The sequence below is a fragment of the Echinops telfairi genome, unplaced genomic scaffold, assembly GCF_000313985.2.
Source record: "Echinops telfairi isolate 266 unplaced genomic scaffold, ASM31398v2 ScPeMD7_70;HRSCAF=299, whole genome shotgun sequence".
NCBI classification, from domain to species: domain Eukaryota; kingdom Metazoa; phylum Chordata; class Mammalia; order Afrosoricida; family Tenrecidae; genus Echinops; species Echinops telfairi.
Window position 1 is genome coordinate 27,210,039 of NW_022103968.1, and position 19,385 is coordinate 27,229,423.

The 19,385-nt window shown below is 53.4% G+C and overlaps 2 protein-coding genes across 4 annotated transcripts in view; one reads left to right on the forward strand and one right to left on the reverse strand.

The window, feature by feature from the left end:
• The window catches only part of FBXW4 (F-box and WD repeat domain containing 4), a 79,569-nt gene extending 71,631 nt beyond the window's left edge, over positions 1–7,938 (forward strand). For 2 of the 3 annotated variants that reach the window (XM_045291254.1, XM_004701306.3), the window contains 3 exons: positions 1,025–1,165; positions 1,538–1,679; positions 1,867–2,502. In XM_045291254.1, the coding sequence (XP_045147189.1) occupies positions 1,025–1,165; positions 1,538–1,679; positions 1,867–1,989 (406 nt within the window). In that variant the 3' untranslated portion in view covers positions 1,990–2,502. Of the gene's footprint in view, positions 1–1,024; positions 1,166–1,537; positions 1,680–1,866; positions 2,503–6,046 lie in introns of those variants that run through there. The other variant, XM_045291253.1, reaches the window with a different exon arrangement.
• The window catches only part of DPCD (deleted in primary ciliary dyskinesia homolog (mouse)), a 22,630-nt gene continuing 6,333 nt past the window's right edge, over positions 3,089–19,385 (reverse strand). Inside the window, exons 2-6 of the mRNA XM_004700981.3 lie at positions 16,030–16,110; positions 9,583–9,707; positions 9,149–9,282; positions 3,758–3,860; positions 3,089–3,338 (exon numbers count right to left, since the gene is read on the reverse strand). Coding sequence (XP_004701038.1) covers positions 3,234–3,338; positions 3,758–3,860; positions 9,149–9,282; positions 9,583–9,707; positions 16,030–16,110 — 548 coding nt within the window. The 3' untranslated portion in view covers positions 3,089–3,233. The remainder of the gene's footprint in view (positions 3,339–3,757; positions 3,861–9,148; positions 9,283–9,582; positions 9,708–16,029; positions 16,111–19,385) is intronic.

Genomic DNA, 19,385 nt, shown 5'->3' on the forward strand with positions numbered 1-19,385 from the left:
CAGGTGCCGGCTGTCTTTGCTGAAATGCTGCTTCGGCCAAAGCTGGGAAGGTGGGACCCTGAGACCCGGTCCCACCCAGGCCTCTTACCTGGGCTTCCCTGTGACATGTCTGTGGCCTGGTTTCTCCTCGTCATGGAAGAGAGCCCAGAATTTCTTGGAGGAAGCTCAGGGGGTGGGGTGGTCACCTTCTCCTTCATTCTTCCAGTCTTTCTACAGAAACTCACCACTCTGCCTGTCCTAGGGGCAGGGATTAGCGGGTGCACTTGATGTTGAGGGGTAGTTGCTAGGGCCAAGAGGCCCCCCTACATGGTTGCTAGGGGTCTGGCATTGGGACGAGGGTATGCCCACTGCCGCGGTCACGGAGGGAATCACATAGTCACAAAGAGATTGTTCTCCTCAGTAATCTGCTCTCGGCCACCGGGCGCAGGCTGGAGCCCTGCAGGTTGGGGGCTGTGATCACAGAGCATGCGAGCCCCGGGCTGGGGGCCAGAGGCCAGGAACACCAGGATCCAGCCTGCTAAGCTGCTTTCTCAGCAACTTCTCTCTCTGGACACAAAGGTGTTGACTTGTTTTAACATGGCCTGGGACTCCCCTTCTTCCTTTGTGTGGTCTTTATCCCCAGTGAGGTTTGAGCCCCAGATTACAGGCGGGAATTAAGGCATTGGACTTGGGCAGCTCAGAACGGCATGACCTACAGAATCAAGTAGTCTAAAGTAACCATGTTTGAGCGTGTGTGCGCGCACGCATGAGGGCCTGACCCCTTCAGCAGGCCCATTCATGGCTCTGGGAAGGAGTGGCAGTGGCAGGCAGGCAGTGTGCAGGTGTGACGGAGGGGCTGTGCTGCCCAACTGTGGCCTTCAACTGGGGAGAGGCAAGGCCTTGTGGCAGTATGAGGGCCAGAGTCAGGGGCCTGTCCCTCAGCCCCCTTCTGAAGGGACTGGAATTCTAGCTCAGGAAAGAAGGCTGTGTTTCTATACTCTGAAGGGCCAAGGTGACATAGCCTCTGCCCCACCTCTCTCCCCAGTGGGCAGCTGATGACACACCTGGGCAGTGACTTTCCCCCAGGGGCTGGGGTGCTGGATGTCATGTATGAGACCCCTTCTACCCTCCTGTCATGTGGCTATGACACCTATGTTCGCTACTGGGACCTCCGTTCCAGTGTCCGGTGAGTGCTGGCCAGAAAGAAAAGGGCAGTGGTCCCTGGGTGGGTCTCCTTGCCTGCGTCAGCCCTCGGGGAGGGGGGGGTGTGCCTAAGGGTGAGGACACAGACTCCACATCAGGGGCTTAGCCTTCCTGAGGCACCCTGCAGCCAAGCCCACCTTGCTGGCCCCTCCTGACTCATAGTATGCTGAGGGCCCCGAGCAGGGGGGCTGGCTACCAGTCAGGCCCTGGCTCCTACCCGGAGGTGGGCATAAAGAGCTTTCCCTACTGGGATGTTCACCCAGCCCAGGATGATGCCTCACCTGCCCTCAGTCCCCTGGGGATGCTGAGTGGAAGTGTTGGGTACCTCTAAACACCCCCATCTTCTCCTGGACAGGAAATGTGTCATGGAGTGGGAGGAGCCCCATGACAGCACCCTGTACTGCTTGCAGACAGATGGGAACCACCTGCTGGCCACAGGCTCCTCCTACTATGGCGTAGTACGGCTGTGGGACCGGCGCCAAAGGGGCTGTCTGCATGTAAGTGTCCCACCCACCGTCCCGTCTCACGATGACAGGCTCCATCCTTACCACAGGCTGCCTCCTGGGAGTGGGTGATACATCTGGAGGGGGCCTGGGCAGGCTGGGATGGCACCCAGGCTGGGGACCCTGGGTTCTGCCCTTCCTGCTGGGCTAGCTCTCCCCACTAACCTGCCTGCCTTTGCAGGCCTTTCCGCTGACATCGACCCCCCTCAGCAGCCCTGTGTACTGCCTGCGCCTCACCACCAAGCACCTCTATGCTGCACTGTCTTACAACCTCCACGTCTTGGACTTTCAAAACCCGCGATAGTTGGGGCACCCCAGCCTGTGGGGCCACGCTACTCAGGAATCTCTCCACCTGGAAGGGCAGATAAGGCCTTGTACCTATGACCACCGTGTTCGGGGACTTGTGGGCCACCCAGACAAGAGAGAAAGGGATGCCGTCGAGAGCATGCCACTCAGCTGGGCCAGAACAAAGACCCGGCCTCACGAGGTCCACCCTCAAAGAGCCAGCACCACCTACTGATGAGGAAAGGCACCCCAGGCTGCCAGTGGGGCCTTTCTGTCTCTTCCCCTTTCAGAAGGGCTGAGGCTCTTGTGAGCCAACATCCTAGCTGCAGGTACCCCCAGGTCCCCACCCTTGAGGCTCGGGCACACTCCTGGGATGTAAGGGCTTGGTTTTTGCTTTGAAACCAAGACAGGACAAAGGAAGCCCAGCAATTGTGTGTGCGTGTATGCGTGCTGAGCCAGAGCTGCCTCCGGCCAGCTGTTCAGACAGGCTTGTTTCCATCTTCAGTATAGAAATAAACCTCGACTATTTGCAGATCTGGTCAGGGACTGCCTAGGCAGCCCAGGGATTGGAATGATGGACTCAAACTCGGGGAGCTGTCTGCTGATCCAAAGAACAAAGGTCTTTCTCCTTTGGAAGACTTGCCTCTAACGGTGGTGGAGTAGGGGTGGTATACAGAGAAAAACGGAAGAGCCTGGAGGCTAAGCTGCTCTCGGTTTCAACCTTTGTCCAGTCGGCCCAGCCCACTCAGCCCTCAAGTCCTCCTGCGAGCACCTGGAGTCTAGCTTTTCATCCTGGGCCTGTTTCTAAGGGTTCTGCATTCTAAACACGTCTGTCTTGCCTACAGCGGTATCTGGCAGAAGTTGTGGTCCACTTCTGCCAGAGTCCCTTCTGACCCAGCCTTCCTCAGAAGCTGGGGGCATACTCCGCCTATAGCCTGCTGGGGCAGGGCTCCCATCCTTCTCTCCACTGAAGGCCACACCTCATTATGCAGAGACTTTATGGCAAAAGGTCCCTGCTAGGGCCCAGAAGGAAAAAGTTCATCACCCGCACCCTTTTTGGGGGAAGGGGAGTGGGGGGGAGCCACACGCAGATCTGGACAGGAGATTAGTCTGCTAGCTAGCAGTAATTCAGAATGACTTTACTCCGGAAGCAAGACTGGCATGGGACAATGGGTGCCCCAGGGAGATGGATAGCTCCTACCGGGCAGGCCCAAACCTCAGACTTTCAGCCTGACAAACACATCTTACACAGTCAGCGGCCAGCTACTGGGTCTTACAGTCTCCGTCACTGTTGTGGGCTGTCTTTACCTTCTTCAGCTCTTTCTGTAGCTCCGACTCAGCTGCCAGGATCTCTTTTGGCTTCTGGTACTGCAGGTGGAGCCAGGAAGTAATAGGCATAATTCAGCCACTAAACCTTTTCTCGTACGCACACATGCACGCTCTCTCTTTCTTCTCTAGGACCCTTCTTGTTCAGTCATTTGAAGATGAATGAAATGGAGGCCCTAAATTTGAGTGATGTCAAGATTGTGTGGCTGGATGAGAGCAGACCTTGAACAAGACCTCAGATCCTCTGATTTCCAGCTCATTCCCATCACCCTCTGTCCTCTTCCCACTTTGATGTGTAGTCAGGCCCCTCACTCCCATCCTGAATTAGGGACACCTGTTCTCTAGCAAGCTAACTCAAGGGGTTGGAACCAGAATGGGTGGGTCCCAGGGGATGGGAAGTGGGCAGGAGAAAAGGACAATGCCCCTGATGCACTGGCCAAGATGGGGGTGGGGACTCTTACAGAGATGATCAGGGTGCAGTTGGCATGAGCAAAGCTCAGGGAGGAATCTTCCAGAGGCAGCTGGTATCTGTCTAAGTCAGGAACGGAGAACCTCTTGTAGTATCTGTGGGAACACCAAAAGTCCATGGAGACATACAGCAAGTGACCCTAACAGCTAGGCATTAGACCACGGGCTGCCAAGCTTCTACAAGCTTCCACGGCCAAAGAGAAGGGGCACCAGCTAGAACACCAGTATATTAGAGCTTAGCAGCCTTGGGGAAAAGGATGGAATGCCTTTGGCAAGTAAAGTGCAGACCATATTCCTTCATCAGATTGGGGCAAGAATGACTCTGCCTCGAGGGCGGAGACTTGAGGACAGACAGACAGACCTCCTGGAACATACAAACAGCACAGACAGACTGGGCTGCCTCCGTACCTCAAACCTCATGGGGACACCACCACACAGAAGACAGAGACACCTGTTCTGACCAGGGACAGAGTAAGAACATCCAGGGCTGTATCCTAAAGTTGGGAACCCAATTACCCTTTCATGTGGGTCTCCCACAGAGGTCCTCACTAGCCTGCCTCAATGTGTTGGCTTGAAAGAAAGACCCGTCCAGGCAGTCTCTCAGAGAACAGACCACATGCCTCACCCCGGAAGCAGGCTCAGGGCCCCTCTACTGGCCCTGTAACTCACCCCAAACACAGGCCCTTTCTGCTACCAATGCCAGTCTGGAGATTAATGAGCCCTCTTAATTCTCAGAGAGCAACGCCTGGCCCCTAATGTGGGTAGCTGCGCTTTGTTTGGCAGGAAACGTGAGCCCTTTTACCCAAGAGGAACCTTCGGCTTGAAGGTGACCTGTCCGTCTTGCCTGGTTTCACACAGCCAATTGTGAGTGCTTCAGGATAAGGTCCTTGCTTCTAGCCCAGTGCTTGCAACCCACGGCACAAAGGCCAGCTGCCTCAACTCTGACCATCAGCCACTGGCTATTGTCCTTGGTGGAAGTCTTGCTGCAGCCTGCCCTGTGGCCTAGTGCCCGTGCATAGCATCTCTGTGTGTTGTGTGGGCTGGGTAGGGACGAGCCACAGACAGGTACAAACAAACACAAGCTAGGGGCTTGGAGAAGCTGTGGCTTCTAACACTTCAGAGGGGCTAGTCCTCCAAGTCCACTTCAAAAGCCCCGATGCCCTGGGGCCTCGGAGAGCTGACATCAATGCTGCACTTCCGCCTGCTCTCCCTGCTCAAATCCCCCAGCTCAGCCAGCTCACAGGGCCCCTTCCTCCCAGGCTCCCTAGCCCCCCGCCAAGGTGCAGGGGACCCACAGCAAGAAAAGAATGTTTACTTAAAGGCTGACAGTTCAAAAGGATGGGGGGTGGGGGCATGAGGATCCTAATGGCACCGCATGGTTGCTTTCTTTTCCAAAGCCCTGCCCCAGGGACAGGTGATCCATCGAGCAGGCCAGGGAGGGGTGCTTTGCCTCTGAGCCGGCCAGCTGAAGGCTCTTCCTGGGGCCCCAGCGGCCAGCAAAGGTGGCAGACACTGATAATAGGGGGGGAGTCAAAGGTTAAACAGCAGAGATTAGGTGAACACAAAGGCTTGTTAGGAAGTGTTAACATCTTACCCACAAATACACACAAAAAGGTAGGCCCAGAGCAGCAGCCCAGAGACCCAACGGAAGAAATGGGGCCACGAAAAGCCTGGCCGTGCAGAGCATGGGAACAGCCTCCCCCAGCTTGGTCTGTGTGCCAGTACGGGACAGGTCCACCTGGGTCACCTCAGAGGGGTACTGGCAAGCCACAATCCCCAGGCTGGGGCAGGGGGCCTGGCAAAAGACTCCTGGGGCTTAGCCTCCATGCCAACCAGTGACAAGCTCAAAGGAAACTGGAGGGCATGGCTTGCCACCTTCCTTGAGCTCCTGCCACCTTTCAGGCAGCCAGAGAGCAGGCAGGCCCAGAGCGCAGCTTCAAGAGTCAATTCTGGGGGATTGAGTTTACTGGCTGAGGTTAAGGAACTTCTCAAAGGTTCCCTGGCAGGCAGTGCTCACCGGAGCTCAAGGCACTCCTCTTCAGGGCAACAGCAGGCCCTGCCCTTTCTGCTGCTGTCTCTGGCTGGGGGGTTGCTGGAGGAGGACTGGACTGCGCTTCTGGGAACACTGGAGCTCACCACCTTAGGCAGTGCTAGGGCATCGACTGGTCCCAGGCCTTGAGCTGTGGGCTGGGGAGGTCAGGATGACGAAGAACCAAAGCCTAGCCCTGACCCAGGACCCTAGGCTGGCTACTTAACTTCTTTGCTGCCATTTCTTCTTCCAGATTCCCCGCAAACAAAGAAGCTACACTAGATGTAAGACACTAGGAAAAAGCTCAGGACAGAGCAACCCTGCCCCTCGCTAGTGCCTGTGCCAAGCAGGTGCATTCTCGTGACTTCAGAGATGACGTCCTGTATCCCGTCACGCTCTTCCGACAAAATCTCCTCCCCACCCTCAGCCCAGCTCCTGGTCCTTCCTCTTCAGGGAGCTGAGAAAGGGCACAAGAGGCCAGCTTGGACAAGAGGCTGAAAGCAGATGCCAGGCTGCTGTGGCTAGTCAGCCCCGGGGGCATGCCCCAAACCCCTCCAGGGGGGAATCCTTCACACCAAACAGCCTGCACAGACAGAGCCGGCCAGGAATCTCCAGTCACTCGGGCCCTAAGAAAACCAGCAAGTGGATCTTGCTTTTTCTTTGGCCATCAAGACTGGCCAAACCCCTCCTAGTGAACTATCACCCACCAACTACAGGCTGACAGAAGTCCGGCAGAGAAATTGGTGTCATCCAGAGCTTTCTAAACTGACGTGACCACAGAATCCTTTTCTAGCCATGCCTATTAATTTCGCCCACAGTGGTAGCACCAGCACCATGATATCAGCCAGGTTCCCCTCACACTTAGATTCCAAGAACTGTGGCGGGCCTGCATCAGGTGTGTGTACAGAGACCCTTTCACCCACATCCCCAAACCACAGGCGAGGAGGGCTGGAGGATGCTGTGGCAGCCGAGACCTTGCCCGAGTGAATACAGCTACTGAGGCAGCTTCCGCCCCGCCCGCATCCTCCCACTGCAGCACTCTGGCTCACTCTACTTCCAGAGGCCAACTTCTGGGCGGAAGCTAAGAACATTCTTTCTGCACAAGTGCTCTTATCAGGGGCAGTGCCACCCTGGGGCCTGGAGACGCACTCCTTTCCTTGGTTCACCCCTCACCCGAGACCAAGGGCGAAATACACTAGAAGCCATTCCGTCATGAAAAGGGGCCAACTAGTTCTTCGGGGAGCAGAGAATGCCAAAGGAATCCTTGCTTTGGTAGGTAACCACGTTCTAGAATACTAAGACTGGGAGCGTCTAGGTCGGAAAGAGGTCAGACAACCGATATGATCTGCCCCTGTCTGGTGAGAACTGTGCACGCCTAGACACTGGGAGCCACTGTCCCTGACCTTCCCTTCAGTGGGCCAGTCCATCACACTGCCTTCATGGATACACACCCTGCCCCCTTCTGGAAAGAGTGAAGATCAGACAACGTTTTTTTTTTTTTTAAGTATCTTGAAAACCTTAGCCCTGCTCAGAGGCCCCGCCATTGAGTTCTGTTTCCTGCGTGGGGGTCAAGTCGGAGAACCAAGTGGAAGGTTCGGGAGGGAGCAGCACAGGGACCTGAGCAGGGCTGGTCTGGCATACTGGACTAGACCTCAGTGGGGCCTCCAGGTCCTTCCCTGCCCCCCAGGGTACCACTCCCACCCCGCTGGGCCAAGGCACCAAGGTGGGCCTCTAGCGTGGAGCGCTAGGCCAACAGCGCCACCTATGGCTAGATACGAGCAGGAGATGAGACCCAGAGGATTGGCCTGCAGATGAATTTTTTGGTGAGCTAGCGAGCCTCTCTCCTCGCTTCCTGGTAATCACATTTCAGCCTGATATCTGTATTCGACAGTGACCTCTGGGGGACAAAAGGGAGGCAGCAGCCAGCTTCACAAACTGCTGGGCTGCAGATTCAAGTGCTATCAGAAGCACTTTTGTTCCTAGTCTGGACCCATGGTCTCTTCCGCCAGGGAATGCTTGCTGAAGCACGGAGTTTGTTTTCCTAAAGGCAATTTCTCTGTTGTCTGAAATTGCTAAATTCCACTTTCGGCACTGACTCCTGTTAATGATGAGAACAATAACGGGAATAAACTGCCTTTTATCTGAGGGCTTCAAAGTGCTTTCTAAACGCAAACCCTTATTATTATGACTTTATATTTATAGACAAGGCCCACTGCAGGGGCTGCCGGCTGCATGTACAGCAATAACGCTGAAATTAATTCATTCATCTCTACCCCCTTCCCCTGCCCTCCTATCCCTGACAAAGTGATGGGGTGTGGCAGTCAGGAGAGAGGGCCGGGCCGGGCCCCAGGCTTCAAGTGGGGAGCTTGGGAGCCATGGCCCTGAAGGGATATGGGAAAGGGAGGTTGGAGCTTAGCAGACAGGGCAAGGCGCCAGCTTTCCGGACTGTGTTTAAACCAACAGCAGAATGAGGGTAACTCTGGGCTAGGCTTAGCACCTAGCTGTGGATAGGGGCACAAAGGCTCCCGGGGGCTCAGAGTCCCAACTCTTCTCCATGGAGGCGGCCCTGTGCTGAGCCCCCAGCCCAGGACAAGACCCATCTGTCCAGGGCTGTCCAACTCGGGCCTCAAACGAGGCTCTGCCTTTCCCTGCGACCAGTCTGAGGGCTGGAAACCCAAATGAGTCACTGCAATTCCAGGGTGATCAGCTCAGAAAGCATCCAGCCAGGATCACCCTTCTCAGCCACCGCCTGGCCCCTCAGCCCCTCATTCTGCCTCTCCTGTGGTGCCTGCTAGAGGACCACGGAGAGAGGGGTGGAGGGAAGCTGAGTACCCCTTTGGAGATGCACTGTCAGACTTCCAAGAGGCCAAAGGATCTGCTCCTTGTCAATCAATACAGGGAGAGAAGACAGGAGTGCTGTCTGCCAGCTCTGAGAGTGGTCACACCAGGCCACCTCCCCACGGACGGGCTCTAGCTACGATGTCAAAGCCACAATAGCCTGACAGAACTGCTAAGACCACACTCATCTGCCTATGTCCCTCCTCCCTCCCTCCCTGAGTCCTGAACAGACACTAGGGGCCCCAGTAGGTGGCAGATACTGCGCCAGACCCTCATTTCAGTGAGTGACAGACCCTCACCCTGTCGGAGCTACCGAGTGAAAGGAGAGGAGCCTCCGTTTCAGTTCTGCCTGCCTGCCTGCCTGCCGTCTCCCCTTCCCTCTCTTCTTCCCTGCCTCAGCTGGAGGGAGGAGGCTTCTCTATCCCTTGGGGTAGGGAGATGTCTAAGACCTGACCCCAGACCAACTCCACCCTCAGCCTGCTCCTACCCAAGCGGAGGGCCCCGGCACGCTACCTACTTTTTGTTGGTGGTTCTGACAACCAGGCAGCGCTCCTTCTGGTCCACACAGACACTGTAAACATCCTTAGGGTAGGGGAGGTTTCGAATCCGCCACTGGAAACTCAGCTTGGTGTCCTTGCGCATGAAGATGGGCTGCAGAAGGCAAAGCAAAGGCCGATTCTGGCCCTCCTCAAAGCTGCACCCAGTGGCCCCACAGGGCCCAGAGGCCCCACTGCTCCCATGGGCTGCTACTGCAGTGGCACTGTGGGCTGGAGCGCTCGCCCCAGATGACCAGGCCTCCACCGAATGGCACTTCTTCCGCAAAAATTCCCAAAGCACTGTGCCCAGGTGGGCACACTGCACACGAAGAGGTTAACATGGGGCCTCTTCCCCCAGACCCAGAGCCCACCCTCAGCCTGTCCCCCACACCTCAGCACCTGGTTAAATACGTACACTGGCATTGCTTTCCTTGATGAGTTCTGGCCCCAGGCTCCCTGTTCCCGGAGGCACCGGATCACCCACCTCAATCTGCCACTGGCCCAAGGCTCCCAGGGTACTTTTCACACGCCACTTTCTCACTGGGAAGAGAAGGAAGTGGGATTATGGGGAAGACAGGGCCCTGCTTGTTTCTGCTCACCAGGGAACGAGAACAGGATGCAAGTGGGAGCGGCAGACCTCCAGCGGGGGGCAGGGCTTCCCAGCCTCTGAAATCACCATGGAACATTTCAATCTTGGACAAGCTGTGTGGTACAGAGCATGATGCTGGCCTACGGGCATGGGAACAGCGCTCTGGGAGAGCCAGGCGTGAAAGGGCCTGGAGTGGCTTCAAGGCCGGGGAAGATAGAGGGTAGGAAAAGTAGTGGGGGAGATGGGGGATGCAAAAAGTAGACACAGATGGATCCCCCACCCCACCCCCACATGCCTTAAAAATGTACAAGGGAAACGAGTGGAGAGGATGACCCTGTGGGGCAGGTTTACCGCACTCATCTCAGACACGCCTGGCTTCGGTGCAGCCAGAGCACTACAGCTAACCAGTTTCCCCGCGCACATTCCACTTTAACACATCCTTTCTAGTAACAGGAAACAGCCTTTCAGCATTACAGATACTCCTCCATTGCTCTGTTTTATGGGTCAACTGTTGGCCTAAGACTTTTTTTTTTTTAATTTTGAAGTAAGGTACATACATTATGGAAATTACAAATCAAGAAACAAGTTTGGTGGCCATTACCTGAAAAATCCCTGCCCAAATCCACCATGCTGTGATGACTGCTGTCTGTCGTGGGCCAGTCCACCATCGCTGCAGGGGGTGCCCCCTGGGGGTGCCTCCCCCCACCCATGCTTCACTGCCCCTGCCTGCAGCATCCAGGATCTTTGTGGCTGCTGCCCAGCCTCCCCAGGGCAGCCAGTCAGAGCAACAGGCCCACTGCTGCTGCCGCCGCCGCCTCTACCGCCGCCTCCTCTCCCTCAGAGCCAAGAGAAGCAGCTCAACAACTCCGAAGGGGCGTGGAATTGGGCTTCAGCTATGGCTGTTCCTGGGCTCCTTTGGGATGGGGGCACAGTGCTGATGGCTGGCTCTCCTTAGACCTGCTGAACAGCTGTGCCCAACCCTCACACTATCGTCAGTGGGGCACACCGGCCGAACACACAAGGAGGCTGTAAAATTAGGATTTCCCCTTGAATGTGGGCGTTTATAAGCTGCTGCCTTCTGCAGTGTGGTTTTATTACGTCTTAGGGCCAAACACTCTCCCAAGAAACACATTTCCACGTTCATAATGATAATTAATAAGGAAGACTGGGAAATATGCTTTATTGGCAACTTGGTTTTCGTCTTCACAAATCCTTCTGCTCTCTTAAGCAAGTGGACTGTGACGCAGCCCCTACCCACACCAGGCCACAGAAGGCCCGCTTAACTGGAAGCCTTTGGCGGAGCCTCTGTCCCTGCCGCAAACACATAAGTGACAAATCCCTCTGAGCGGCAGTTTCTGGTGACAAGATCCATATTCCTCCTTCTAGCCTAGAGGACAGGTCACTCCCAAATTCTCACTCCGACTGAGCAGAAAATGCCTTGTGTGCAGGCAAAAAGGGGGGCCCCTCCCAACGCCAGGTGGGGACCATTCACCTCGAAGGGCAGTGTCAGGCTTACACAGCTCTTGGGACCAATTAGTACAAGGGCAAGTATGCCCCCTCCTTAAGACCCTGGGACAATTCTAGGTAACAGTACTGCCACCACAGCATCCCAACCGGTACCTGCATGCTGCAGATGAGAAACAGTATTTCTTCCCAGCCTACCCTCCTGCGACCCTGACTCCCCTCTCAGGGGACAGAGCATGAAGACCAGTTGAGCTTCAGTGATTCTACAGCCAGAGTCCGGGCCTCCTAACTCAAAGGCTAGATTGTGAGCCACTAATAAATTCTATTTGATGAGTGTTTAATAAGGGTATGCCATATCCCGAAAAGTTTCTGTTGTTTTTAAAAAGTAGTTCCGTTTCTAGGAAGAAGTACAGCCAGAATGTTCCTTAAAGGCAAAGATAGAGAAACTTCATCTTACATACTTTGAACACGTTGTCAGGAGAGACCAGTTCCTGGAGAAGGACATCAACTGGACAGCCCCTGACCACCACCACCACTTCTTAAATAACGTTAGCCTTTAAGGAAGCCGCTGTGATTATCTCTCTGAAATCCAAGTCTGAAGACAAGCTAAGACCAGGGTGTGCTCGAGTGTGCATTCCGACAGCAGGCTGTCTGTCTGCTCCACACTTGGACGCCAAGGAGTGTTGGCTTTTCCACAGAATCCTTCCCTATGCCAAGGCAGTCAGCCACTGGTTTCCAACTTCTGACTTAAGACACCACCCAGGTCACAGGAACGTGGGGCCCTGACTCTTCCCTTCTTGTAGAAAAAGGAAAAATCCTTTGGGAAAGAAATCCCTTGTTGGGCCGCAGAAGATCGTCTCCCTGCCACCCTCTTCATGGATGAGATTCCAGAAATGAGTTGGGTGGCGCCCTTGCTCTGTCTCCTGCACACGTGGCGGAGAACACCAAGGCACAGACGCGTCCTTTGCCTTAGCTTGTCTTTCTTGTCCCCGCCTTTGTTCCTCAGCTCAAGGACAGCTCCTGCGGCAGCAAGGACTGCTTCCACCTGCTGTCACTCTGATTTGATTAGACGTTAAACCCAAACTGGGGTGTGCTCGCGGCAGCTCCCCAGGACGCCGTTCTCCCTTCCAGCTAAGCCCTGGCCAGACCTTGGGAAGGAGACTGTCAATGAACCTGGGAAGGGTCTGCTGGGGACCATCTGACCTAGCCAGCGCCTGGGAACTTTGTGCTCCGTCAGCAGGAAGCAGGCTGACGTCCCCAGCGGCTGGAAGGAGGCCCCCCATCTTTCAGGTGGGCTGCAAAGTGGAGGTCCTGCAGGCCTTTTTCCCCAAAGCCTCCCAGCCCTGGCCCACTTCCAACGTGGATAATTACATTCCCGCTCCGAAACACTCCCCGCAACTCCGGCTGGATGCAGGCTGCTGCTTTTCTGCCCTAAAACACTGCAACATTGCGATGCGGCTATTAAACAGCTGCCACGGCCCATCCCTGAGGAGGCTGAAGGGAATCGAGTGGGTCATTTATAAAGCCCGTGAAGTGCTTGGGGATGAAAGTACGCAATACCCTCCAAATGCAGCCAGGGCTGGGAGGCTGGCGGTCAAATACCAAAGCAGATTAGGCCGGTAATCCGAATGTACTCATGGGGTGGAGGTGGGGCTGCCCTCCAGCCTCTGCCCCTCTGGACTGGCTGTGTTCTGGGCTGGTTTAATGTTCCCATCCTTGTTAGGGGGCCCTTCAGTTGTCCCTCACTGGGGTCAGGGGTGAGCAGCACCGAGAGCAATAAAACGTGACACATGCTTATTAGCAGCAATGACAGGTATCACACTGTCACAATGGACGCATGCCACGGGCCGGCCCTCCACTAGAAACCCAGTCAGTCCGGGGTCACATTTGTACAGTCATCTGGGAAGAAGGGCCACTATCTCCAGACACTTCCAGAAACCCCAAGCTTTTCTCTTTTCACTTTGCAGGCTGTGACCAAAGCCGTCTCTGGCCCTGGGTGCTTTGTACTCCAAGATCAGCAATGAAGAGGGTCCTGCTAGGGCAGCTGGGGTGGATGCCTGAGGGGTGGGGGCACTGGTTGCAGGTGGGCTCGGCTGCCCAAAGGCAGGACCCATGGTGCGGTCTTCCTCGGCCCCACTCCAGTCCCTCGGAGCAGTGGAATGCTTAGGAAGGAGAGGACTAGCATGGATTGTCGTGAAGCAAAGCAGGGACTGGCAAGGGGACAGACCTTGGCGTGAGTCCCGCTCAGATGCCAGCTAGCTCTGACTCTGAAGCACGGTGCTTAACCGCTTGGATCTCTGGTCGTTCCCAGCTGCAAAATGGGGACGACAGGCCCTGAATGAGAATGCTTCAATAATACCCTTGGCATTGAGCACTCAGCGTGGAGCTCAATAAAGACTGGTATTGAGTGCAATGGAGGGTCAGCCCTCCACCGGACACCCTCCATGTCTGTGTAAGAACGTGGGGGGTTGGAGGGTTCAGCCTCTCCTGCCTGCCAAGAGAAGTGACAGGTTGATGCGGCGGGTGGGGGCCCACACAGAACACTACTGATGAAGGGACTTGGCCTTGCTTTTCATTTTATTTTCCGGTCCAAGCATGACCGGGCGGCCTGGGTTTTATTTGTTTGTTTGTTTTTACAGGCCTGGCCGTGATTGCGCTTGATTTGCTCTGTGAGGAGAAGTGGGCCTGCTGGGGGCTGGGAGAGGAGCAGCGGCTGCTCTCAGCCCAGGCGGCGGCGGTGGTGGGGTGGTGGTCAGCCCACGTGACCTCTGCTTTCATAAGTTCTCCCCTGTTAGGCATTCCACGGCTGTCACCCCCTGGGAGTGCTATAAATTACAATGCATTGTGAGGATATTACTACTGTATTGGTTTCCCCCGAATCAGTGTCATATGCTAAACACATCAAGATTTTTAATAGCACCAGCCTAACCCAATTGGGACTGGAGCCCAAGCAGCTCATAATAAGGAGGGATCAACACTTCACTCTGTGACTGAACATGCGCAGGGGCCCCCGTGCCACGGCGGGCAACCAAGAGAATGCAAACCAGTACATGCTGTGTTGTCGGTTCGAGACATTTATGAGCTGTCAGAAAGAGGGAAAAAGAAATTCCCTCACCAATATGACCTGTCGATCAGGCCCAGGAAGAAATTAAAGGCAAGAATAATGACAAGAGAGTAACCCAGCCCGCGATTCCTTCGTTGGTCTGAGCATTTCAGGTGGGACTTAATGAAGAGACCGGCTCCCACCACTGACAGCCTGAGGCCAGAGCCAAACAGCCAGGCGCCCAGCGCGGGGAGTCTGCCTGCTGCGTGGGAACACAAATGAAGCTGCTTCCAGCAATCTGAGCTGGAAACTCATCTCCTGGGCCTATTCTTAGGGGAAAGCACTGCAGGAATGAAATGACCATGCTGCAAAATCACTGTAGTCACACACGCTTCCCGCCGCCCCGGTCCCGGAGCTTGCTGGGGTCAGTCCAAGACCGGGCCTATGTCACGGAGCCCCCTGTTGCCTGCTGCCACTGGGACAGCCCCGGCACCTTGCCGAGGTCTGATGCTGGGATTGCTGGTCCTTGCAGCTGCTGGTGCCGGTTCAAAACACAGGAACATGAGGAGGAATGGCAACAAGAAGTACCGGGAGAAGTAGAGTCAGTGACGGAACCCTGAGAGGACCAGGGCGAGACTAAGTGCACGTGACTTGCAAATGCAAGACTGATGAGCTAGCTGCTTCACCTGACTGACAATAAGAAGTGAAAAGAAGGCCGATTCCAGGGCAGAGAGGGGAGCCTCACCACCACCACCAAGAGGAGACAGAGTGGAGTGCATCCTTTAGACCCAGGAGACGGACAGCAGAGGGGGAGAGAGGGAGAGCCACCAGGGAGACCACCAGGGAGACGCAGCAGCAAAGAAACGGGGCAGGAGAGCGCTTGGTGGGTTTCCAGGGTCCATAGAGGAGGTCCATAGAGTGAGCACTCCCAGGCAAGGGGCTGGTGTCTCTGGGTAGTTATTGGCAGCACTACAACCTTTGTAACACTTGCCTGAGCGGGACCGAGCCTGGGCCAGGGCCAGCGAGAAGGCTAGCTGGGGGCAGGCTGAAAAGAGGCTGTCCTGACCAAAGAACTGCACCGTGAGTCATTTCTGACCCGGAACTGCAGCCTGTTCCCCAATAAGCCCCATAAGAAGAATAATCATTTTTAAAAGGCAGTGGAAGCCTGTTCTTAGGCCAGTTTACAAGGCTTGGCTCCAAGACCACCTGTTGGTAAAGCAGGAGTGGGGAACGGCCAGCCCTCAGGTGTGCGAGACCCATGACCTCACTGACACCAGCCGACATCACAGACCTCGCCACAGAGCAGGACTTCTGGCCAGCACAGGAGGCGTGAGTTGGTTAGAGGTTTGACCAGTACAGCCCCCGAATGGTGTTACAAATACCCAAATGGCCTCTGGCAGGAAAAAAAGAAAGGTTCCCCTCCCCTGTGGTAAAGTTTCTGGGTACCTCTCCCCCTCCATCTGTTTCTCTATATTCCTATTCTCGCCTTAGAAAAACTATTCAGACTCTCCAATGGCTGGGTGTGGGGGTGGCTTACTGGTCAGGAAGGACCGACTCCAGGCTTCCTTCTGGTGACTTTCCATCTGGTACCCTGCCCAGACCTCAGATCATTCTCAGGAACAAGGTCACAGGGAGAGCCTCCATCTCCCTTAGCTCCCACCTTTGGCGCTGGGATCTTCCCTCAAGCTGCAGGCTAGGGGTGTCCAGCTGGCCGTAGGTCAGCCCCAACTATCCCCAAGGACCCGTTGGGAGCCTCTGTCACTTACCAAGTAGTTCACTTGTCTTTTCATCATATTCTTCAGCCATTTCCTTCCCATCTGGGAACAAATAGTGCACTTTCCTTCTCCCTGTGCACAAAACAGAGAGTTACCTTACTCCAGTGCTTCCGCTTACCTTGCCCCTGGCAACCAAGAAGCCTGCAGAAATTATGAGTAAACAGACACAGCACTGGGTGCTCTGAAAAAGCCTCCTACAAACTCCTTGTGACCATCACTGACCACTGACTTTAAAATATGCCCCAGGAAGAACTGGATGCTTCCTGATTCCATTCCTGAACACTGCACCAAAGATATTCTAAAGAAGAATCCAGGTCAAAAGGGGGGATATGTAGAACAGAATTTTAGTTCTTATGGAATCTAGACTTTCTGTAGTCAGAGGCTGAACTCCTGAAACCACTGCCTTGAGATCTTTAAACCTAAAAACAAAACTATCCCCCAACATAGTCTTAAAACCAAACAGTAGATTTCACTAGTAAAAAATGTCTGCCTTGAGCATTGAGCTCTTTCAGGCTCCATCTACATGGGAGCAAACTGACAACAGCAACTCATTGGGACATTTAGGGGCACTGAGTTCGTGTTCAGAAAAGGAGAGTGCAACTCGAAGAATGCAATCAAGGTCGAACCTATTGAACCGGTGTGTGCTCTGCTGTAGCTAGTCCCAACAACAGCGGACGCCTGGGCTCCCGTCCTCTCGGTGGCCTTCTCTGGAGGTGTCTTTGCGCTATCAGCAGCAGTCCCCATGCTTCTTCCCGTGCCCTCCACAGTCCAGCGCAAACCTTCACAAACCACTTCCACGAGGACATCATCTGCCACTGTTCTCCCCGAGAATGATTCACAGTCTCCTTTGTGCCTCCCAGACGTTTATCACATCGTATAATAGTTTTTAAAGTACTGTCTGCCCCCAAATGGCATCTAATGTGTCTTCCTCTCCCCAGTTCCAAATTCCAGACCTATGTGCTTAGTATGTGGGTTGAACTGTATGTGTTTCCAGACCAAACACTCCCTGCTCTCAGGTCTTCTGCACATCTTTAGACCATTTTGTCCCCAGTCACACAACACTAGACCCTCTGTGTTCAGGGTACTTCGTTGGGCTGAGTTTTACATCTATTTGCGAGATTCCTTGATCATTGGCTGTCTCTTCTACTAAAGAAGACCTACCTGCCTGAGAGCACACATAGTACTGGCATACTCTAGGAGGTCAGCTAAACACTGATCGAAAGAAGGGTTCACATTGATTCATCTTCCACAGAAAGAATGAAAGAACCCAAAGGAGGGTCCCAGCCTAATCTCCTCCACATCAGTAATAAAGCTTTGCTTAAAAATGACTATAGCACTTCCCCCTTTACAGAGAGGTACATGGTTGTAAGGTGGGTTCCTCAGTAAGACTAAACACAGCGAGCTGGCCCAACCAATGATGGCTGAGTAACAAGCCCAACCAGCTCAAGGTGCCACCTGGATCTGATCTCCCAAAGCCCGTTTCTCGTCCATCCACTCCCCTGGGCCACACTTGTCTCCAGCTGTTTCTACTAGGGATTCTGGTGCAGGTCACCCTCAGAATGGAGGCCTCTCAGCAGACCCCCTCAATCATGCCATGCTCAATCGTTTGGGTTCCACAGAGGAGCCGGAGGGGGTTTCCTGGCAGAGTCGGGAACAGGCTTTGCCTCTGATAGCTGAGTGTCCGGCCTGAAGTCTAGTCTGGAGCCGAGTGGGATGCAGAGCTACTCTTCGCTTCAATCACATGGAAATCTCACCAGAACACCATGCGCTCCCATTACTTGTATTTCCCAGATGTGAAAAACTGAGGTTTAAAGGTCACATCACTTGCTCAAAGTCCCAAAGCTAGGAAATGACAGGCCTGAGCTGAAGCCCATTTGAGGCTCTAACAACTATCCCAGGATCCTTGGTATGGCTTAAGTCTTTATAAGGTAAACATTGTTTCAAGGGCTTAGTAGCCATTTGTCTAGTGACTTCCCAGTTCAGGCCTTAGTTGACTTTATCTGGATAGTCATCTTTTTCTAAGTGAAAAAGATGCTACACATTAACCGTGTGGCATATATGTTGCAAATACTGTTTCAGTTGGCTTTTAACTTTCTTTTGTATGGGTTTCCACAAACAAGTGTTTGGTTTTTATATAGTCAGCTCTTTTTCCCTTGGGGGCCTTTATCCTCCCTCACCCAAAGATTACATAACACTCATCAACTCTTTATTTTCTACTGTATTTGCACCATATTTACTCCACAACTATAGACAATAGATACTACAGATATAAAAACTTAAAGTAAAAAAACCCCAAAAACTTAAAGTATCACATTTTGACACAAAATACTTTGATATCTTGGCACTATATTTTGGTAAAACATATATGGGAAATATATAAAAGTCATGCTTATTTCTGGGTAGTAAGATTATTGCTGAAAAGAACATTTCAAGACGTATGCTGAACTACCAGACTGTCAGTGATCAGTGTAGGCTGATCTTCCGAGGCCTACAGCACAGCCAGTTAACGCAGCTAGTACTCAATTCACCTACAAGACACGTGCCAAAGACGAAGAAATCAGAGATTTAAGCAACCTCTGTAGTCTGAAATCAATCAAACATGCAATCAAGATACCGTGCACAAGTTGGAAACAAAGAAGGATCGATAGTTGGAAACATGGCCTTGGAGAAAGAAACAATGCAGAATATCCCATGGTAAAAGTTTGCAAGATCAAGGACTTACTCATTGCAAAAACCTTCACTGACAGAAATGGCAACTATGTACGTGTACCTTGATGGATGGGATACACAGGAGTGTATTTGTGGGAAGGGATGACAGGGAAGCTATCCATCAGTCAAAGCAAGGCCAAGGGCCAACTGTGGAACAGACCATCAATTTCTCATATGCAAGTTCAAGTTGCAGCTGAAGACAATGAAAAGAAGTCCACAAGAGACAAAGAACAAACGACTATAACCCACCCAGAGTTAAAGACCAGTTCAGGAACAGATTTGGCACAGTGAACACTACTGGCTGAAGACCACAGAAGCTACGGGATGACATTATGGACAGATGGGCATTATGTATGAAAGGAGCAAAAGAACATTAAAAAGACAAAAAAGAAAAATGAAGGCCGAGATGAATGTCAAAAGATTCTGAAATTTATTCTTGAACGCGAATGGAAGAAATGATGAAGTAACAGAAGATTTCAAAAGGCAGCTCAAGAAGACCTAGTAAAGTCTCATAAAGATCATGTGCAAAGACCTAGAATTAGAAAGAACACGCTTAGCACTTCTCAAGCCCAAATAACTGAAGAAAATATTCAAGCCTCAAGTTATATTAAAGGATTCTACAATAAAAATATTGAACA